A 22,967-nucleotide genomic window follows, 5' to 3' on the forward strand; every position below is an offset into this window, starting at 1 on the left:
TTGTTCTAAACAACCGTGTGAAAAAGAGGTAATTTGCATAAGTGCGAAATAGTCATTTAGGAAACTGAAGAAAGTCACAGAATCATTGAAATTTAGATCGTTATTCGCTATTGCTAGCTGAGTAGACTCCAACAAGGAGAAGAAGAAAATGGTAAGTCCTTACGTCAGTATGCAGCTTTAGAGCAGGGCCCACGATAAAGCTTTTAAACAGTAGTCGTAAAAAAAATGTTAAGAGTAAAAATATTTATGGTAACCGGCGTAAGGAGAAAAAAACCGCCAGCCGTAAAGTGGCCATAATTTTATTCTTTAAACTTTCGAACTATCACCCAATAGGAACACTCCACTATTTGGTGCATCTTTTTAATATCATTACTATTATTCATTTATGAATTTTTTTTTGACGAGTTCAACCTCAACGCCGGTAGGTCGGTTGCCGAACACTGTTGCAACGACACGAAGTTAATTTTTTGCAGATTCCATGAAACATTCAACCCAAACTTAAAATGGGACTAATTCGGTAATCACCTCGGCCTATTTAAGAGATTAAACTGAAAGCGTTCTCCAAAGATGCCAGGCTTTAAATTGCGAGCGAGGGTATCAATTTTTTGCAGCACGAGATAATAAAGAAATTATTTTGTACAATTCCTTTCCGCTTATAATTAAAGAATTGAGCATGTGCCCAAAAGTCGCATTTCCATTTAAATGGTAATGAATTGTTTTTAGTTCGTGCACACAAATATTGCAACGTCTCCTTTTTAGTGGGCACCGTCAATTATGGATAAACCTCATTTCGTTGGATTTCTTTTTTTTTTTTTTTTTAACGCAGCGACCATCTTAACGCGCGGGGCTGACGTAAATGTACTTTGTATTAATTGAAAAACAATAACGGGGAAAGGGCGCTTTAGTCCTTCTTTCATCGTGTGCGTGCATTGGCACAAACGTCCTTTAATCTATCTCTATCATCTTATATAGTAACAAATTTTACGTGCGTCTGCTCGCTGTTCGTAGCACAAATTGGATTGACGCCTACGCGATAAATAAAAACTAAAAAACAAACTCAAAACAACACTAAAAGTATTGTGGATTACAATAATAATTATCGACGTACTCAGGTGCTGTTGTAGACTGCACTTTTCCCATTCGATGTGGAAGGCCTCCTTTATGTTGATTCAAAAATTCTCGAAGCAAGAGAATCCACCATAAAAGTCGTATCTTATACGCGTCTATATGTTCAGGGGAAAAGAATGCTTATGCACAAAGTTTAAGCCGGCCATCTTAATTTGTTCAAAACCGTTAAAGGGTCTTTCCTTTTTAATGCTGTACAGGCGTTGCAGAAGATGCAAGAAAAGAGGTGTGAGATCAAACAGTTTTTCGAGGAGTTACCCAGAGTGCCACTTGGTAAACCCCTGCACGAGTTTTATTTCTTCTCTGCTTAGGATTCCCAGCAACGAATTTCCAGGCTTTCCTGGATTTGAATACATGCTTGAACACCAAGATTAGTAGACCCTTACAGGATGACTGCTCGAGATTCCTTTAGGATAGGCCAATTCTGCCCCTTGGTGGACCTGGGAAAGAGAGGAAGTTCATGGTTTATTTCTTCTCTGATTTAAATGCATGCTTGAACAGCAAGATTGGTAGACCCTTACAGGATGGCTGCTCGAAACACCTTTAGGAAAGGCCAGTCGCACGCTTTGGTGGACCTGGGAACGTGGTAAAATGCAACGAGAGCGAGTTCAACCACTTATCAAAGGTTGAAATCTCTATTTTCTCAAGTATATACTGAAACAGTAAATAGCGTCGTAAGATCGCTCTGATCGGCCTGCACTCAAAATCCGAGCATCCTTTGCTATGCATCTCCGAGCAACTCACCCATTATTGGCACACAAAAATTGTGATAACCGTTACTGGAATAAAAGAGTTAAAAAAGAATCACTGACATAGTATATACTAGAGCAGACATTGTCTAAAGATTTTTAAATGTAAATATTTTCATAATCTCATTGTTCCTTGATATTCTGGGACATGTGGTTCGCAAGCTGAAGAAGGTGGAAATGTGACAACAAAAAGTACTCAGGGCGCTTTAACATCAAAATTATTTCATACAGGCGAATGATAAATTACACATATATGCATAGCTAGGATAACGCCTAAATAAAGATATTGATGGGACAAAATCCATCTCAAATATATCTACTATTTTCAATATTTCAGTACAATAGGGGAAGACGTGCACGAAGGGAGACATGGGTTTTTAGAATTGTTACGATACAAAATTCACCTGCATAAGACCACTTCCCGATAGTGGAAAGACGAGATATGGCCACCGCCCTAGATCCGAAGTGCACTCGGATTACTGGCCCTCCTTCCGGCAGATGGACCAAAGAATTAACAACATAACTGCACATCAAATGATTGTCCACCGACTTAACTTCGTTGACTCAGTCACTATGGGGTTGACACCCAAGAAATCGAATCCTGCTGGAAAATTTTAAAACTGGACCAGTCAACACGCTGGAGGATAAGGAGGGAAGAACGGGAGCCCCTCAGAAATCAATGCAGCCTTTTTGGCCGTTTTAGCCAATCAGTATCTAGTTCAAAATCCGGTTTTGTAAATAAGCTACGGGTTTTACTTTCAGGTTTTGAGAGAAAGTTAGATAAACAATTAAGCTCTGTCCATGACTATGTTGCAAAGTGTTTCATAGGTTAGGTCTATTGACCACACTGGTCCAGAAAGATTTTCTGACGAAAAGACGCACTTTTAAAATGTGCGACTTTACCTTGAATTTTAACTCACTTTTAAAACAGATCTTTTCGAATTCCCCGATGTTGATTTCTCTTGTAACATTTTTTTGACGGGATGATAAGGGCTTTACTACACGCATCATCTAGCTGCAATGCGTTTTTTGCCGTAGGTGACTATTATAATAATGGGGAAAAAAGATAGTTTATTCATTTTCATGGATAGAGGCAAAGCCTTTGTTGGATTCAGAGAGCAAAATGACGTTTTCAAAGCACCTACAAAAGTCACTGGGGTGATGGTTTGTCTTTATTTTGGAAGTGTTTAACGCCGAACAATTCAGAGTGTTCAAAAATAAAATGTGATTGAAAGTTTAAGAGATTGGTGATTCAATCGTAATTGAAGGAGCAAAAATAGTAGCATTTTAAAACTAGAGTGCGATTTAATGTTGTTGTATCGATAGATGACGCTGTTGTGAGTAGGAAAAAGGGTGCGGCGATATCCAGTTTTTTTTACTGCTTCATATGCATGTCTAGGTTTTCCGTTCTTTATTTACCCTTTAAAGATTTACAGTAAAAGTTCAATAATATCTCAATGCACGTTGTTGCAGAAAAAGCAGGAACGCGCGCAAGCGATAAAAAGGGCGTCCTGATATTTGGGGAAGAGAATCGCCTAAACAAAAACGGCAGCATGGGAAAATTGATTTTCAATATTCTCCACTCTTACTTCATATCCTTTCTATGAATCCTGTGTCTGAATCTCCTTAAAAAACTTATGAAGTAAACACCGTTGGTATCGAGGTTTTTTTCCAAACCCCATCGCACTCCATAAGACTCTACTCTCCACCAGTCTTTCTCGTCAGTTCTGTAACCGAGCTCGATAAACGAGCTTTGTCGAGCTCGATTAGTTATCGAGCTCGATAAGTTATCAAGCTCGATAAGTTATCGAGTACGAGGATCACATTTTGTTCCTGGGCAACCGAGCTCGATATGCATTTGCCGTACTCGATTACCATTCCTGCTCGATGAGCAAACCACGTTTTATAATCGAGCTCGATAACTACAAGTCGAGCTCGATTACTAATCGAGTACGATTGCTAATCGAGCTCCATAACTTATCGAGCTCCATAACTTATCGAGCTCGATAACTTATCGAGCTCGATAACTAATCGAGCTCGATAACTAATGGAGCTCGAATTTTTGTCGAGCGCGGTTAGAGTAATAACGAGAAAGACTGGGAACGAGTCAAACACTGATTGAGGAGGACGATGGCGGGTAGTGGTGTCTTTGCAAGAACCTTGATCATTGGGTGAGTACTTCGTACGTTTTTAAGTTTCAGCGATAGAATTCAAAGGGAAGGTATAAAAGAAGTAGGAGCAAATATATTGGAAACAGAAGTTTTCTCAAAGCATGAAAACCCCGGGTCAGGTGTAGTCATTTCGGGTAAAGAAGGATACACTTTAATCTACACTTGATTAAAACTTCGCTCGAATGGGACCTAACACAGACAAGAACTTTAGTAATCCTTATTTTATTGTAAAACGTAAAAATTTGATGGTGAACTACGCAGGGGAATACTTGTATCCCTTATTTTCACTTAAGTTCTTCACTTGATTTCGATATAAGAAATTAAAGGTCTCATCTTTACGTTCACTATAAAATTATGTACACTTTTTTAAACTCAAATAAAGCAACCTATGGTTTATAGCGAGATTTTTTAAACCATTCCATCACCTTGCAACGCAATTCCTTTCCTTTTTACTTAAGTAGCCAAAAGTAGCAACCTTTTAAAGCAAACTTGTGTCTCGAAAACCTCGACCTGGAGGTAACACTTCTGAGCACAGTGATACTTAACTATGTTTTTCAAACTCTCATTCACAATAAGAGAAAAAATAATAAAATAACCCGGCTGAATATTTAGGCTTGCAGCTTAGAAAATTACTTAAGTGCTTGTAAATATGAGGATTTTTGTCTCTCACTGGATGTTCCTTTGGCCTTAGCTAGTGGAAAAATGTTGAGTTGTCTTACTATTAAATGTAACCTTGGTTACATCCAGCCCATCTACACTGACAACTAACAAGGGATTCTGAGGCATCCGAAATTTGATCTATAGGGCTTAAGAGGCTTTCTCTTTTATTTCCACCCAGTCAATTTCACCTGAAACTCTTTCAACAGAAATATTATACTCAGGAAAGAAATAAATTAAATCTGGTTTGATTCGAAATAATTTTCACTGCATTGGGGGCCATAATTATTTAGGGACTTTTGCAAGATCTTGAAAATTGAATTATAGGCATATTTGTAACATTGTTAAATATTTGATTTGCATAGTTCAGCTACGAAATTCATATCAGATTGCTTAAAAACCTTTCTAGTTTGCAAAGAAAGTTTGAATTACCCTCTCAATATAATTATTTGAAATGGCAAACTTAAGCATGTTCTGGCCCCTATAAATCAGGCAAAATTATTTTTGACACAAAACTGACCGAGTGGAAATAAGGGAGACAACCTCTTAAGTATTTTTTTTTTCTTTGGAAGAAATGGAGATGATCCTTTAGTCAAGGTGTTAGCAGAAATCCTTACAGCCTTATTATTAAGATTCTGGACTCAATGAACATACGGCCTAATTATAACAGAGGCATGGTATAGTGGATCTTCACTGAACTGAATGAACACAACTTTATAGGGAATCACTATCTTAAAAAGCTAAGGCTATGATTAATCCTTTGACTCCTATGAGTGACTAGCATCTAACTTCTCCTTACAATGTCACCCCTGAATTACACATTCAGGTCACAAAAATGAAGGAAATGATCACCAACTAAACACACTCTAGATTGTTAAAACTAATTTTTGTTGTTAACACTTTGGAAATGTATTAAGACAGGTATTGAGAATATCCCCTCCTGATATTAGGGTTTAAAGGGTTAACAGTACACTTTCTGAATGAATGCAGTCATTGTTGTATTGTAGCCTTAACAAGTTGTGTTCATTCAACTTTGGTATGACTTGTATCAACCCTCTACACTCTAGCATTAGTATGCACATTCTCCATACTGTTCTCTACACATTCCCTAAGGTGCTGACAAGGAGAGTTTGTTTATTTATCAAGGGCTTCTCCAGTTAATGATCATTTCCTCAAACCTTCATGGCCTTGTGTGTGATTGAAGAATGATATTGTATGGGGAAATTAGATCCAAGTCCCTTTAAAGGTTTAAGTAGGAGATTTTAAGTTATTGGGACAGTGGAACCTCGATTTAATGAACCTCTGTACAACGAAGTTGTTGGTATAATGAACTGATACTTCAGTTCCAGCCTGGCTAAAGTTACAGTAATAGGAATGCTGTAGAACCTCTATAATTATAATGAACCCTCCATATAAGTAAGCAATTTCCCCAGTCCCTTGGCACTTCATTAAATCGAGCTTCCACTGTACATGTTATCTATTTCTATTTACTACTTGAAAGGAAAAGGTGAAGAAAAAAGTTGTGTTCCTTTACACATAACCAGTATAGTAAACAAGAAAAAACCCTAATATTGTAATAGAATATCATTGCACTTGTATACTTATGGTTAGGTGAGGTACACATGAAATGAATTTAGTAGTAATTTGGGATCTGCCTTTGTCTTGGTATGATCAAGTTTACTGGTATTACTGATCATGAGGGATGTAACACAATTTATTTTTAGTGTTTGGGATCTTCCCTCTCTCTCTTTCCCTTTCGATCCTTGTGAGATCTTTTTTCCTTTCTCTTTTTTTTAACCTGCCTGGCTCCATCTTTTGTTTCCATGTAACATAGAGGGAAAAGTGAGAGATTAGTTGAATGTTGTAATGTGCTCACTAGAATAAAGGCAAAAATGAGGGTTGTTCATGTTTACATACCATCAACTGATGATAAAAATAACAAGCTAAGGGGCTTGTTGGAGATATTTTGGGATGTACCCCCCAATCAAATTCACAACCATTATAATTTTTTTTGTTCATTTACTGGAAGAAACAGGTGCCTCACTGTGCTTCACCATGGCACAAACACTGCACAAGCAAGTTTGATAAAGAAGAGTTTTGAATATAAATATGAAGTTGGTGGTGTTAACATTGGTCATGCTTATTCTATTTACTATTTTGTTTACCTTTCATTGTCTCTGAGAGTTCCTCTTCGTCTGAGGGGTAGTTTCCCTTGAATGACACCTGCAATGAAACAAAGGCAGAGGGTGATATGCCACTCATGGGATGAGTGGCATACCACCCTTGTGTAGGTGCTGCTGGGAAGTATTATCCAGAGAATTTAAATTATTCACTGGCCCATTTCTGAAAACTGTCATACAATTTGGACCCCTTAGGGTTGAGAAGGGGGGGAGGGGTGGGGTTGGAGGTGAGTTTATATAAAAATAATGGATTTAAGGGGGAACCATCTCCCTGAATGAAATGTTGGAAGGAGGGAGGTCACACTAAATATGTTAGTAATTGTATAGTTTTGTATTTAAATGAAAACTACATTTTCAAAAATAAACAAAAAGTTCATACATGACCGTTTCCATTCCAACAATTTCCAAAGTATCTCAGTAATTGTAGAGGTTACATGATTTTATACTATTTCGACAAATCTAAATGTTCAAAAATAAACAAGAAGTATATATATGAGTGTTTCCATCCAAAAAATTTTCAAAGTAATTCTTATTAATTGTAGAATTTACATGATTTCATACTATTTAGATGCATCTACATGTTCAGAAACAAACAAAAAGTGTATAAACATGATTCTGCTTATGTAATTATATCTCCTCTGCATTTGCATGACTTTTCATCCCAACACTTTTTAAAGTATCTTAGCAATTATAGATTTTACATGGATTTTATACCATTTAGATAACACTACATGTACTACATGCATTTGTCTTAATAATTCTTCTGCATTTATAATTATGACTGTTTCCATCACAAGAGATTTCAAAACCAGGGTACTCTTATTAAGAGACATTTTATCGCGTTAGTCGTCTGCAATATCTCTTCGCTCATCTTTAGCATTGTCAAGCTCTTCCTTGTCACCATGCATGTGCGAGAGTCGCTTTTGTACTTCTCATCCATGCCATACTCTTCAGGATACATGAAGCAGTACGCGTAATCTCTGACTTCTAGCTTGAGTTTCATGGTAGTTCTACTCTCGTGGCATTACTAAAGTGGTGGCTTTGCAAGAGCTGTGCGAGGTATGTCGTATCTTGACTTGATCTCTGACTTCTTGATTGAGGTTTTTGGTAGTTCTGCTTTCTTGGCATAAGTGAAATGATATCTTCACAAGAGCTGTGTCAGATATGCTGCATCTTTGCCAAACAGCTAGCAAAACACTCTCAACGTCTACACTCTTTTAGGGACATGGTGTCTTTGCAGACATCTTGAATATGCCTCCCTAACTTTCGCTTCTCACTCCAAGTGTCTTCATCTTGTGTTGCATTTAACATCTTGAGCTCGACACACTGCATCTGCCCTGCTAGAAGTCAGCAAATTGTTCTCCTTGCTTCAGGGTAAGCCAATGTTACTAGAAAAGCAAGGGATCGTGAAGGCAACATGTGTGGTTGATAACCTCCAGCATATCAAGGTGATGCAGCTCGATAAGAAGAAACGAGGAGAGCAGGCAAAGGATAACAAAAAAGAAACCACCACAAAAACACAGGAAAGACTCTTCCTGATTATTCTGGGAAAGATTGGTTTGAAGAATGTAAACAACTTTTTTCGCAAGAGAGGATAAAGTGCCTCAAGCACCATGGACTTTGACTAACATATCAACAGCATTAAGAACTACACAGTGGATGTTTTGCAAGGTATTGACTTTTCCAACTGAATCCTGAAGGCTGTGGTTCAGTAATGCTGCAAACACAACTGAAAGAAAGAGATCTAACTCGTAGGCAATCCTTGCAAGACAGTGAAAACCCCAACTTAGCTAAAGTTAAGTAGAGCAAAGTGAAAGCCATGCAAGTGGTAACAATGAGAACGACAATGATTCCATCAACTCTGGAGAAGAAGATAACTCTACAAATGATGTCCTTCTTGCTTTTATCAATAACTAGAGAAAAAGTTGAAAGGCCAACAGCAACACACCCAGGAAGTTTCAAAAGGAAGACCATAAGAAATTGAGTCATATATCATTTCATTCTTAACACTTTTAATCATGGAAAACAGGGAAGAAATGTCATAATTAACAAACCTAGATGTCTTTTCGATTGAACATCTGTAGAATGAGCTATGACCATCATTATAATAACAAGAAATGAAAATAGTATAGTGCACTATAAAGTACATGGCCGGGGGGGAGTCATCAGAAAAAAGTATATATATATATATATATATATATATATATATATATATATATATACATAAATTTATTTTTAAGGAATGATCATGGCAAAGAATGACACTTATCATGAAGTATCCTGTTAAGGGTTATCATTAGCCACAAATTAAAAACATAAGGTTAGAGTTAAGGTTAGAGGACACTTCATAACAGTGATTTTGGGGTGAGGAGAAGAGTAAGGGAATACCTCACAATGCACAGTGCTTACTGTCTGGCTGAATTATAAAATAAAAGAATAATTTAAAAATAGATAGGAAGAGCCTGGTCAAAGTAGCTTCAGCTGGATGGGGGGGGGGGGGGGAAGGGTTATGGAGGGAGAATAATTAAAGGATACCAGGTCGCATTGGACACAGCTAAGGAATAGCTGGTCAACAGTGGCCCTGGAGGGCTCACGAAGGGGTATGATCTAAGGATACCAGGTCGCAACCGGACACGGCTCACGGAGAGCTGGTCAACGGCGGCCCTGGGGAGATTACCAAGGGGTATGATCTAAGGATACCAGGTCGTAACCGGACACGGCTCACGGAGAGCTGGTCAACGGCGGCCCTGGGAGGATTACGAAGGGGTATGATCTTAGGATACCAGGTCGCAACCGGACACGGCTCACGGAGAGCTGGTCAACGGCGCCCCTGGGGGATTACGAAGGGGTATGATCTAAGGATACCAGGTCGCAACCGGACACGGCTCACGAAGAGCTGGTCAACGGCGGCCCTGGGGGGATTACCAAGGGATATGATCTAAGGATACCAGGTCGCAACCGGACACGGCTCACGGAGAGCTGGTCAACGGCGGCCCTGGGGGGATTACGAATGGTTATGATCTAAGGATACCAGGTCGTAACCGGACACGGCTCACGGAGAGCTGGTCAACGGCGGCCCTGGGGGGATTACCAAGGGGTATGATCTAAGGATACCAGGTCGTAACCGGACACGGCTCACGGAGAGCTGGTCAACGGCAGCCCTGGGGGGGTTACCAAGGGGTATGATCTAAGGATACCAGGTCGCAACCGGACACGGCTCACGGAGAGCTGGTCAACGGTGGTCCTGGGGGGATTACGAAGGGTTATGATCTAAGGACACCAGGTCGCAACCGGACACGGCTCACGGAGAGCTGGTCAACGGCAGCCCTAGGGGGATTACCAAGGGGTATGATCTAAGGATACCAGGTCGTAACCGGACACGGCTCACGGAGAGCTGGTCAACGGCGGCCCTGGGGAGATTACCAAGGGGTATGATCTAAGGATACCAGGTCGTAACCGGACACGGCTCACGGAGAGCTGGTCAACGGCGGCCCTGGGGGGATTACGAAGGGGTATGATCTAAGGATACCAGGTCGCAACCGGACACGGCTCACGGAGAGCTGGTCAACGGCGGTCCTGGGGGGATTACGAAGGGTTATGATCTAAGGACACCAGGTCGCAACCGGACACGGCTCACGGAGAGCTGGTCAACGGCAGCCCTAGGGGGATTACCAAGGGGTATGATCTAAGGATACCAGGTCGTAACCGGACACGGCTCACGGAGAGCTGGTCAACGGCGGCCCTGGGGAGATTACCAAGGGGTATGATCTAAGGATACCAGGTCGTAACCGGACACGGCTCACGGAGAGCTGGTCAACGGCGGCCCTGGGGGGATTACGAAGGGGTATGATCTAAGGATACCAGGTCGCAACCGGACACGGCTCACGGAGAGCTGGTCAACGGCGCCCCTGGGGGGATTACCAAGGGGTATGATCTAAGGATACCAGGTGGTAACCGGACACTGCTCACGGAGAGCTGGTCAACGGCGGCCCTGGGGAGATTACCAAGGGGTATGATCTAAGGATACCAGGTCGTAACCGGACATGGCTCACGGAGAGCTGGTCAACGGCGGCCCTGGGGGGATTACGAAGGGGTATGATCTAAGGATACCAGGTCGCAACCGGACACGGCTCACGGAGAGCTGGTCAACGGCGCCCCTGGGGGGATTACCAAGGGATATGATCTAAGGATACCAGGTGGTAACCGGACACGGCTCACGGAGAGCTGGTCAACGGCGGCCCTGGGGGATTACGAAGGGGTATGATCTAAGGATACCAGGTCGCAACCGGACACGGCTCACGGAGAGCTGGTCAACGGCGGCTCTGGGGGGATTACGAATGGTTATGATCTAAGGATACCAGGTCGTAACCGGACACGGCTCACGGAGAGCTGGTCAACGGCGGCCCTGGGGGGATTACGAAGGGGTATGATCTAAGGATACCAGGTCGCCACCGGACACGGCTCACGGAGAGCTGGTCAACGGCGGCCCTGGGGGGATTACCAAGGGGTATGATCTAAGGATACCAGGTCGTAACCGGACACGGCTCACGGAGAGCTGGTCAACGGCAGCCCTGGCGGGATTATGAAGGGGAATAATCTAGAAATGTCATGTCATAGGAGTCCTGGCTTACAAGTCACCTGGGGCATTTATGAAGGGAAATAATCTAAGGATACCAGATCGATGTTAATATGCTAATATAAGTGCAGTTCCAAATAAAAACAGAGTTCGATCATCATTTAATACAAACTTTACATTCTATCTGAAATTGAGAATGAAACCCCTATTTTCTAGTAAATGACTTTTGCACCTACCAGTGACAGCTCCGAGGTAGTCATCTCCTCAGTATTCTTAAAATTTGATAAAGAATTTAAAATTAGACCATTATGATGAAAGGTCACACTTAAAATAACTTATTATGCTACCCTAGCCCATGCTGTTCTTTGGTATTTAATGATTTTAGAGAATTAAGAGTTAATTCATTTTCAGAACTAAATGTGGATTGAATAGGAATGCGTTATTTCAAGACAATGAAAAAACTAAAGTGGGTTCTGATTGAAACATACCCTCTCTAAAAGGTCCAGGACTTCGTCCCCTTGTAGACAATCGGAGTGCCTCACCACTTCCCTTCTTCTCTGTAGCGTAAAGTGGAGTGGTACTTCAACGAGCGAACCAATCCAGTCATAGACTTCCTATTTATTGTTTTCATATCATCAAAAAAGAAAACATACATCACTTACTATCACCAACATCATCATGTATCATGTAGTATATATTACATTATATTCTTACCTGGAAAAAGGCATTCTTTTCAAAGGCCCTGGAAAACTTTTTTCCATTGCCAATACGGATGAAAATGGTTGTTCCACCACCATTAGTTGGTGGTGCTGTCATCCTCGCCCTGCGTAGAGCCCTTATTTTCTATAAAGACAAACATTATGACGGATATTATTATGACAGATAAGGCATATCACAGTGTACACAATTATAAAATAAACATACATGGGTAGGTATATTTAAATGGAAAATCCCTGTATACACTTGACACAACTTTAGATTATGAATTAGTTGAGTTAAATAATCAGAGTACACTTCATTCTTAATTTGTTCAAACCTCTTGTGGACCTAGACTTAAGATTAGAGAGAATGCTGGACACGGTGCACACAATTATTATAAAACAAACTTGCCTGCATAGGTATATTGAAATGGAAAATCAATGTATACTCTTTACATACCATGACATTAGATTATTAATTAGTGTAGATGACTTATGGGAGTACATTTCATTCTTAATTTTTCCAAACCTTACATGTATCAGAACTTAAGATCAGAGAGAAAGCAGATGATAACTTACAGAGGTTTTCTTCTGACTGTTTACAGTTATTGTATTGTTGGAGCAGGTTCCTTGAGAGCTGCTAGCAGTGTTAGTGTTACTGCTAGAGCTGGACTGTATTGCCTGTTTTAAAAATTGAAGTGTTCTAATGGTATGTTAGGGAGTAAAATTAAAATAGCACTATTTGGTAAGTGTTTCCTTTGTGATGACTGATGTGAGTACATTTCATTCTTCATTTTTCCAAACCTTACATGTACTTAAACTTAAGAGTAAAGAGAAAGCAGATGATAACTTACAGAGGTTTTATCTTGATTTTTGACAATATTGTTAGAGCTGGTTCCCTGGGAGCTGCTGGCAGTGCAGGTGTTACTGCTGGGGCTGAACTGTATTGCCTGTTTTAAAAGTTAAAGTATTCTAGTGGGTATGTTAGGGAGTAAAATTAAAATAGCACAATTTGGTAAGTGTTTCCTTTGAGATCACTGATGTGAGTACATTTCATTCTTCCTTTTTCCAACGCTTACATATACTTAAACGTAAGAGTAGAGAGAAAGCAGATGATAACTTACAGAGGTTTTATCTTGATTGTTGACAATATTGTTAGAGCTGGTTCCCTGGGAGCTACTGGCAGTGTTAGTGTTACTGCTGGGGCTGGACTGTAATGCCTGTTTAAAAAAATAAATTGTTCTGAGGGGTATAATAGGTGTTACAATTAAATCCTTTGAGATAACTAATGGGAGTACATTTCTGACTGTTTACAGTATTGTTGGAGCTGGTTCCCTGGGAGCTGCTAGCAGTGTTGGTGTTATTACTGGGGCTGGACTGTAATGCCTGTTTTTACATTTAAAGTTTTCTAATGGATATAACAGGGAGTAAAATTAAAATAATGTGATTTTGTAAGTGTATTCTTTTGAATTGAATTCAAAACTGGGGGGGTCTTGTGTACCTGGTACTGTAGCTCTTGACTTTTTCTTTGTTTCCGCCAGTCATCCAACTTTTTCCTGTTGAGAGAAGAACCTGTACATGTCAGTACCTTTCATTCTCATGTTTTAGATTTTATAATCTTTTTAATTTTGAATACATAAATAGCTGAAAGTTTGCATTCCATACCATTCATCCCTCATTGCACAACATAGAGCCTGTGCTCTGCCAATGGAATCTTGAAGGCCCACATGATCCAAGTTTGCTTCTTGTAAGGTACAAGGTACAAAACATGTTAGTGTTAAAAAGATTAATAGATCGAAGCTATTCTTGTTGTAGGGATGATTATTAAGGACCTTGCAGAGATTCCTTCAGAGGAAATTTTGTGTTTGTTGAACATGGAAGTTAGAAAAAAATATGTTTTTGGGACATGTACATGTCTCTTTTTTGTTTGTTGGGTTTTTTTGCAGGGGGGGTATCATAAACAATCTATGGATAATCAGAGTACTGGTGAAGCAAAGAGAAGAGCTTGCAAATTATTCTACCCCAGTCACGACCTTAATGACAAATGATACACTTTTAAAAATGAAAGGTGTCATTCACATTACCACAAAATAGATTTCGAATTTCAAAATTATCATGCTTACCCTCAAAGATTTCCACGCACTGTGGCATGTTTCTGCTATGGCAAGGGGCCAGAACAAATACCACAATGCCAGGGCTTTGTGAAATACCATATTTTACTCTGACTGCAATGAAAAGTACAATCACTCTTGTGCTAATAATAACATCCACAAAATCACCCTAATATTCATGTTAATATCAAAAATAACAACAGTCATGATAACTATGATAATTATAATTATTACTTTAATGCTAGAAAAAAAAAAAAGCTGATTAGAATTAATACTTAGGTGTATTTGCTTTTGCATTCTTAACCAAAGATTAGGTTTAGCTACCTTTCTGGGCTTCATGGCTGCTGTCCTTTGCAATCCAGAAGTAAATATCTGGGCTGTTTGCCACAGTGTGGAGCATGCTTGAAAAAGTAAATACAGAGAAGGTTAATAAATATCAAATACACTTGAGTTAAACAAAATGTGGAGACAGAGTAGGCAGAGAAAAATCAGTAAAAAAATAAAAGCAAATGCTGAGTGAACTAACCTAACCAGTCTTCTCTTGCTAACAAGAGGACAGCTGAAGGGCAAAAGCACAGCCACCATTATGCGACCATCCTCTGATCCTTGCCATGTGAACTAAGATAAAAAGAAACAGTACAGTAAGATATGTTCATGAACATGACTGTACTATTTGAATTGTTCACAGCTATTTTCCCACAGTTGGTGGTCAAAAGAAAAAATGGGTTCTATTTGACAGACTTGTTTGTAGCTCCTGGTTTTTTTTTAAACCTGCAAATTAGTTTCTTTTTCCCTACCGATCAAAGGGTAGGATATGAGTGATGATCTCATCCTATGTGGGCTTTTTCTACATACTGCTAAACAAGCTAATTACCTCTTCAAAAGAGTGGATAAGAAATGAAATGGCTGTGCTTTGCCCTCTTTCCTCTAAAAGATTAATGCATTGCAGCACCTCATTGGTCCTGCTATGAACAGCTTCACCTATAAGAAATGGGGAATTATGAGGAGAGTTTCCATGATGTTCACTTAATAAAGGATATTTTATATACCAGGATAAAAAATTGTAAAAAAAAAATTATTAAAATGTTTAAATCAAATGTTTTCGGCTGTTTGCCATCTGATGATGCCATCTGATGATGGCAAACAGCTGAAAACGTTTGGTTTAAACATTTTAATAATTTTTCCATAATCTTTTAGCCTTGTATATATAATATCCATGAGGAGAGTGATTGTAGTAAATGTGTATGAATGTATTCAGTTGGATTAGACATTGTGTATACCTGTGCTTTTGGTGCTCAGTTTGTTGTTTAATGCACTATCTGAGGTAAACTCATTGCAAATATACCTGTTATCACTCCTGATATCGAATAATCATCAGTGACATAGCCATCTAGAGAGACAAAATAATATAATTAATACAGGTATACTTGTTCATTGATAAAGAATAATGTAGATGGCAGTTTATATACTTATTAAACTAAATGATTGGGGCATTATGCTTGCAAGGATGTGATCTCCCAAAGTACAGACACACAGATGCATTGGCTTTGTTAAAAATGGTTCTTGTAATCTTTCACTGAGCAGATGCATGGGAAAAAAGGAAGTTAGCATGGTACAGGCATTAATGGAAATTGATTTCCATTTATTTCAGTAAGACATCAAGGTGAGCTTACAGAGTCTAGCCTCTTCTGAGTAAACTATCACTTCTGCAAAAATAAAAAAAATAAGGAAATAAATAAAAGATAGGAAGTACTTTGATGTAAAAGATGATAATCCCACAAATCATTACTTCCTTTACCTCAGTGTAGGATAATACAGACTAATCACCAATTTTCATATGTAGTTATCCCTATGTAAGTCCATTATTTATGAGTCCATTGAAGCACTTAATACCATATTTGTCTATATCCTTTCTTCAGTGATGTGTGACTCAGATTGGTAGGGTTTTTTCCAATAAATTTATATATGTCTAACTGGAACTGGAACTGGAACGAATACCTGTAGCTGTGGGTTACTACATAACATAATGCTTCAGAAGTCTATAGTTTTAACTTACTTGAACATCCTTTTACTCACCATTAGTGTCATCTTCTGAGTCAGATGATACAATGGATGGTCCCATATTGTGGCCTAACAGAGGAAAAGGTGCAGACATCAAGATCAGGGCTATGGCAGAATTGTGAAAGGTCTTTAAATTAACTAAAGGTTACTTTTCACTTTCAGAGGTGTTGTTCAGGAAAATACTTGTATTCAGAGTAGTTTCACACAAATCCTTGCAAGCTGTACATCAGAAGAAAGCTTAATAACAGCTTCTTCTGAAAGTATTACGAGCCTGCAAGGGGCAAAGTGATTAAGTGTTCTCCTATTGAATTTATTGGGTATCTTCATTAAGATCAATTGAAACTGTAATTGCACCAACTCACCGCCTTGGTTTGAATCGGACTCATCTGACAAGTCGGAGATCTCATCTGTTGAGTAACATTAGACTTAAATTGTAATCATCCTATACACACCCATAGACACATTTAGAACACCAATGCAGAAAGCGAATAAAAAAAATAAGACAAACGTGCAGTTATACCTGATGTCAGTCCTCTTGCACTGGCAGTTGCCATTGCTGTGAGATATCGTCGCGTAGAAGCTATGATGTCAAAAGCAATTTAGATTACACTTAAAATTCAGAATTAAATTAGAACTTGTCATACTTCTTCGATTTTCATCTAGGCACTTTCAATTGGCAGGATGAGATGTACCCACTGAAAATAACATAACTAGTCAGTAAATTGAATTACAAAGGGAAAGACAAACTCCAAGCTGTTGGTAGTATAAGCAGATACCTTTCAACTCAGACTTGTAATTATTGATATTTTCAAATTTTTGTGAAGGATCTGAAAAGCTTAATTAATTTCAAATATTGACAAAACTTTTTTCCAGTTACCTCCATCAACTTGTGCAAGTGGCAGTGTAGATACAAGGCTGCTTGAAGATGGGGACAGTAAAGTGGCCTGTGATGATGTAGATGTTAAGGCGGCAGTGGATAGAGATGTGGATGGTAAAGTGACTGTGGATGATGGAGATGTTGAAGTAGCTGTAGATGTTGGTGGTAAAGTGACTGCAGATGGTGGAGATGTTGAAGTAGCTGTAGATGTTGGTGGTAAATTGACTGTTGATGAAGAAGATGTAGAAGTGGCTGTAGATGTTGGTGGTACAAGGGTTGGAGATGCTGAAGGTGTTGAAGAGGCTCCAGATGTGGGTGGTAAACTGACTGTGGACAATGAAGATGTGGAAGTGGATGCTGATGATGAAGTGGAAGATGACAGAGCTGTGGTGAGAGAACAGGTTATGCATGCACATTTGGTGATCAAATGTCTATAATCTATAAATTTTTTATAAATTTGACTGGAAATGGGCTTTTAGAAGACTGTTCCAAGTGTTTGTGGATACAATTATGACATAAAGGCCATCAACCTTTGAATTGTTTCATGTTAAGGTATGCATTTTGATAAAGCCAGCCTCTGCTACTCTATTAATATTTGGAAAATTGCAGTAGTCATGCACATCACTATTCCTAGGGTGATGAGGTAACAAATGACCAATTTCTTCTGAAAGTTCTGTGTAGTACCGGAGGTTTGTTATTTTCCTATTAATTTGTGCTAGAAGTTGCAAGGCTGCAGGGAAAGACACCTTACTTAGATATTAAGTAAATAAAGTATCGAGCATAAATATAAGTTCATAGAAAGCTAAATTGAATTAAAATTATGACAGAAAGATTGCCCAAGACATAATTATGCTCCATTTGACGATAATAACTTAAACACATTGTGCAGATGTAAGGTTTGGTTGACATAAGTAACATTTCAAATATACACAGACCTTGACTAGGTAAAAATATAAAGATCTTTTTCTTTCTACTTCCACCAAAGTGGTTCATGAGCTGCACGCCACTTTGAAGGCCAGTTGCCACTGTCCTCATTGCATGCCCTCTCGCATACGATGTTATTATTTCCAAGCTAGTGTAATAAAGTAATGACAGAAAGGTGATTGTAGTTACCCACACTAATTTTTCTGTTGAATTGAATTTAACTCTGGGTTTATTTCTGCAAGGTACATACATTAATTTCGCATGCACTGTAACATTTGTTTTAGTGGTATTTGCTTTAGATTGTAGCAATGAGAGAAAGATTGCACAGTATGTCACATGAAAAAGAGTATTGTAAGTTTAAATAATTCAATGTGCACTGGTACAAGGAAGATTATCATCTAAGATGTTCTTAATAAAATGGGTCAACATTTCATTTCATTTTTTTATCACGTCACAAATTATTGCAAACTGGCAAGTTGTTCGAAGTGTTGCCTTGTAACTAATTTTAAATGCAATGAATCCTCTCACTTGGCGAAAAATTCTCAATGTTATTAGTAATTGCAAGACATCTAAAGGAATATATATTACAGCAACCTTAGTTTTCTTTCATTCACGTTTACATCCAATCTCGCCTCTTTTCGGCATTTCGCTTATTTTATTACGGTACTTCTCATTCTTTTCCCTTGAACCATTTTTCTAGCCTACGATACAGATTATGTAGGGAGCAGCACTTACCTGGTAAGGTCTTTTCCTGTAAGGGGAGGAAATGCTCTCACCAGTAATTCTCCGATTTGGGAAGAGCTGTCGTTCTTTGTAAATGATAAATCAGAAATCCGCTTGGCGGTAGTGAGCCTGCCCAGCTCAGTCTTGTTTGGCACGCTTCTGTGCCGTTTATCCAGAAAGACAACAGTTCTTTGGAAAGCGCGCTTACTGCGGTTCATCTCGTAGAGTTGAAGGCTTAATCTAAAAGACTTAAGTGCTTGCTACACTAATCGATGTCCTTCGATGACGCGAAACCACGCCGAAAATGAAACTGACCGACGTGTATATGATTTATGTCTTAATTAAAGGCTTTTGTTTCACGGCACACCCATGTCACCTAGGCCTGTCGCTACGGGACACTTACATTGATAGTTAAACAATTTTGGGATCGTTTTCCGCAAATGCAGCAAACGCAATTTTTTAATCGTCCAATTGTACTTTAATTACATCAAACGGGCAAGTGACCCTTTTCTAGGAAGTGGTGTGCACACAAAGACACCCGTACACGCAGAATGGAAACTTTATTGTTTGAACAGGAACTTGAGACCATGCATGGGTAACTGTCACTTCGCGGATCGATCGCTACCAGATCAGTATCAATTGTTATTGATGAATACGTGTCAAATTGTCCAGGGAATACTCATTTCCCATTGAGGTCCATAAGGTGATATATATCGTTTACTTATCAGTTAATCTTGGTAATTTCAACAAATTAAAAGCAGATCTCGCTTGGACTAGATCACTCCGCTGCCTTATTCATTGCCAGATTCGCTATGTCTCATGAGCATTTTGAGTTTACTTCTCCTCCCGGCGCGCTATTTAACTGTTCTGTATGGTAAGTCTTTTTTTGTTTTCTTATTATTGCGATGATTTTTATCTGTCAGCAACTGCTTGTTTTCGCTGTCACGCATCGACAGATAGATCTTCAGTGCATTCGTTAAGAAATTTCGATGTTATAGGAGATAGGTTAAGAAATAACTCTCTAATTTTTAGGTCTCTTTGTTTTCTAAACTTGAGATATTCGTCGAAATGTTTTGCGCAAATTTAAAGAGCCTAGTATGGAGTCGCAATTGTGGTGGGTGTATCTTTGGTTCACTAAAATTGCGGCCGGAAAATAGTGCAAAAAGTCTGAATTTAAATTTGGCTATCTAGCCCTCTGATTATCTCAACTGAACCCAAAAAAATGTACAAAGGAACTTTTTATAACAGATAAGGCTATATTTTTCAACAACGTGGAGCTGTATGTCAAGCAACCACCATAAGAGCGGCTGTCTATGGACAGGAAAATTTCACGAGCACGAGCAGCACTGACAAACATGTGGAAAGTTTCCGATGCCGTGTGCCAATGATGGGTGTGGAGAGGTGGTGGCAAGGGAGAGGATTGCAGCACACACTGCGCAGTGTGCAAAGCACAAGCTCCCTTGCCAGGAATGCGGTAGAAAAATAACAAGGGAATCCTTCGAGGAGCATATCGCTTCCCTTTGCTCTAATAAGAGAGTACTATGCCCTCTAAGCTGCGGAACAAGCCTTCCACGGTAAGATATTATCTGTTTAATTAAGAAATCAATAGTAAAATGACTATTTAAGGCCAATAAAATATCCAAAAGTTGCACTAGCCAGCCAGCTCCCCCTAATTTTGATTCTTTTGCAGACTCCACTTAACACTGCATTTAAGCGAGTGCCCAGAAAGAGCGGTTCGCTGTGCGGTGACTGGCTGCACTGCTATAATAAAACAGAAGAACATGTCAGCACTCGTAAAATGCAGCCGCAACCCACAGTGTTCTGCAGGAAGGAGAGGTCCAGCGTCTGCGGGGCCTGATGCATTTCCAGGTGAGATGCTTGAATTTTAAAAATAATGAGAAAAGATATCATATTAATATGAACTGAACATTCGGTTTCATTTCAGAGAGCCAAACCAAAATGGATTTTGGAAGAAAGAGGAGTGTTCTCCTTCCGCTGGAAGAGAGAGAAATGAAGTGACGTCAAGGGGCCGCACCTATTCAGCACTGAGTACAGGTGCTGGAATGGGAACCGGTGGAGGGCGCATCTGCGATTTGCGGGACTCTCCTTGGAGCTGGTGTCCGCATTTACGGCAGTGGTAGTAGGAACGAGGTGAGGGACTCATCTTTATCATAAAGGATAGATTCTCACTCTTGAATCTGCAACGCTGTGCAGAGGATAAACGATCGTTGCTGATAATCCAAAGTACTTGCATACGGGTGAGGTATTTTACGACAACTATCAATATCGTTAATTTTCCATATAGGAGTGAGGAAATCTAAAACCATGTCTCCGAACCTGAAAACTGTCAAAAATAAAATAAACCTTATCATGATTCTCCACAGTAATGACTTTATGCTTCATGTCAACAGAATAGTACTGATGCCTGATTCCCGCGAGGAGAAGGTTTTCCCTTTCTCAGCGAGGGAGATAAGAGAGGGGGAAGTAGCAGCAAATATCCCGCTCTGTGAACTGGATCACGTGGACCGAGAAGACGTTATGATTGTCAAGTTTGTCTTGACATATTATCTTTCAAAAGAAGACAAGTAGATTTCCATTTATTAACTAGGAGAGTTAACAAGGTCGCAAATGATAACGCAAAAAATGGAAGTCGTTTATGCACTAGAACAAAAAGGATCGTAGGCGATGTGATAAGCATAGAACAAACTAACAATGAAATTTAAGAAATAACTTTGAATGGAAAAAAGTTTAAGTGCTTCTTCATGGAGATCTTCCGCTTTTTTCGCTGTATGTAATACCTCTCTTAGCTCTTATCTGTAACATTACTAATTGGAAAATTCACTTGACGCAGTTGTTTTGATGTCAAAACTTTGTTGTTTTTTAGGGTTAGTAACAAGTGACGAATTTAGAAAATAGAGAGTCTGGAAGCTAAATAACTTGAGTTTTCCAGTCAGCCACCAGTTTAGTTAAGTTGTGTACATTTGGAAAAATGCCTGTGGGAAACAGAAGCACACTTGAAGAAAAACGTTCTCGATAATGACGTTATGGAAGGAAAGATAGCTACGAGGACAAATGTAGAGAGTGGTGCTCTGATAGTAAATCTTTTTTAGGCGATATAAAAAAAGGTTAGGTTTTTTAGTCAAATTGTCTTTTTTTTCAAGATAAATGGGAAACAGAATTGTCAATTTACCTCTGCTCAGTATGAGTAAGCTAGATTTGTTCGTTTCCTGCACTGTGTTTCACGTGATAATAAATAATTTGATAAATTCATTTTTCCTTGTTCTCTGAATACCCTGGTCCCATTGTCGCAGACGCTATAACCGGTTTGGTAACAGAATGAAAGGCATCCCACACCGAATAAAAGCCGACACGTAGCCTCGCACCACCCCAGTCTGACAAGAATTTGAATTTGTTAAAAAACAAAATAAAGCAATATATATAACTAACTGCAGACAGTACTGTTTCGGCCTTCTGGGCCTCATCAGTGCAGTGCTAATGCTAGGGTGGGGGAGAAACGATATGGCTATAATAAAAGAAAAGCGAAAAAATAAAAACCTTGCCTTGCATAACATGAATTAAAAGTAGTTTTTTTCTCAAAGGAGACTAGTGGGCAGCACAAAGGAAGACTTATTGTTTTGATTTCTCCTTATTTCTTCCGAAGCGTGTCGTCTCTAGCATTGGACAGAATATAAGTACACATTCGGTAGTCTCAGTTTACTTTCCCATATTAGTGTATCAGAGTTGAAAAATCCTGTAAACGGATGTTACAAAAGAACGCCTTAATCTATTGCGCGTTATTGTATTTTGAGGGCCGTAGGATAAATGATAATTGCAGTGAATCGATAAACAATAACTTTGTTTCTTTACAAATCTTTTTTAATTAGGAAAGAAGGTCGGTGAGATCAACCGATTTGAACAAATAAGTTCTCTTCCGTCAGATATACGGGCCACGAATTTTTTACAGTAGCCAGTTTGCCAGTCAGGTTTGTCAGTTAAGTCGTTCCGTATCCATGCTGATATTACAAGAAATGCCTTAATTTACTGAGCGTTGTTGTTGTTTGGGAGCCGTGAGGGTATCGTCAATTGTTGTGACTCAAGAAACAAACACTTTTTTT

The 22,967-nt window shown here is 39.2% G+C and overlaps 2 protein-coding genes and 1 long non-coding RNA gene across 3 annotated transcripts; 1 reads left to right on the top strand and 2 right to left on the bottom strand.

Annotated features, from left to right (window-relative positions):
- Positions 1-4,975: 4,975 nt before the first annotated feature.
- Positions 4,976-12,018, bottom strand: LOC148719525 (uncharacterized). Its single transcript, XR_015993923.1, has 4 exons — positions 11,947-12,018; positions 11,695-11,730; positions 6,868-6,925; positions 4,976-6,514 (listed from the first exon to the last, which is right to left on the bottom strand). It is a non-coding gene; the product is annotated as an uncharacterized LOC148719525 (long non-coding RNA).
- Positions 12,019-13,241: 1,223 nt separating this feature from the next.
- LOC148719526 (uncharacterized) lies at positions 13,242-17,200 on the bottom strand. The gene is made up of 12 exons (XM_088740120.1): positions 16,849-17,200; positions 16,691-16,735; positions 16,344-16,397; positions 15,941-15,973; positions 15,613-15,657; positions 15,142-15,248; positions 14,794-14,885; positions 14,592-14,668; positions 14,280-14,381; positions 13,822-13,900; positions 13,658-13,712; positions 13,242-13,376 (listed from the first exon to the last, which is right to left on the bottom strand). The coding sequence occupies exons 1-12, from the start codon at positions 16,880-16,882 to the stop codon at positions 13,242-13,244; spliced, it is 858 nt and encodes a 285-aa protein (XP_088596246.1). The 5' UTR covers positions 16,883-17,200.
- A 1,457-nt stretch (positions 17,201-18,657) lies between these two features.
- LOC148719527 (TNF receptor-associated factor 5-like) lies at positions 18,658-22,057 on the top strand. The gene is made up of 4 exons (XM_088740836.1): positions 18,658-20,426; positions 20,543-20,721; positions 20,798-21,003; positions 21,264-22,057. The coding sequence occupies exons 1-3, from the start codon at positions 20,224-20,226 to the stop codon at positions 20,869-20,871; spliced, it is 456 nt and encodes a 151-aa protein (XP_088596962.1). The 5' UTR covers positions 18,658-20,223; the 3' UTR covers positions 20,872-21,003; positions 21,264-22,057.
- The last annotated feature ends 910 nt before the right edge of the window (positions 22,058-22,967 follow it).

The sequence above is a fragment of the Stylophora pistillata genome, chromosome 12 (genome assembly GCF_964205215.1).
Source record: "Stylophora pistillata chromosome 12, jaStyPist1.2, whole genome shotgun sequence".
Taxonomy (NCBI): domain Eukaryota; kingdom Metazoa; phylum Cnidaria; class Anthozoa; order Scleractinia; family Pocilloporidae; genus Stylophora; species Stylophora pistillata.

Bases quoted from the DNA above. Each gene is read 5' to 3' on its own strand.
- LOC148719527 (XM_088740836.1), top strand. From the start codon at position 20,224: ATGCCGTGTGCCAATGATGGGTGTGGAGAGGTGGTGGCAAGGGAGAGG. The intron at 20,427-20,542 runs GTAAGATATTAT...ATTCTTTTGCAG, and splicing joins TGCGGAACAAGCCTTCCACG to ACTCCACTTAACACTGCATT. The intron at 20,722-20,797 runs GTGAGATGCTTG...GTTTCATTTCAG, and splicing joins GGGGCCTGATGCATTTCCAG to AGAGCCAAACCAAAATGGAT.
- LOC148719526 (XM_088740120.1), bottom strand. From the start codon at position 16,882: ATGGCAACTGCCAGTGCAAGAGGACTGACATCAG. The intron at 16,398-16,690 runs GTGAGTTGGTGC...TTCCTCTGTTAG, and splicing joins GTCCGATTCAAACCAAGGCG to GCCACAATATGGGACCATCC. The intron at 14,382-14,591 runs GTAGCTAAACCT...TTTTCATTGCAG, and splicing joins CAGCCATGAAGCCCAGAAAG to TCAGAGTAAAATATGGTATT.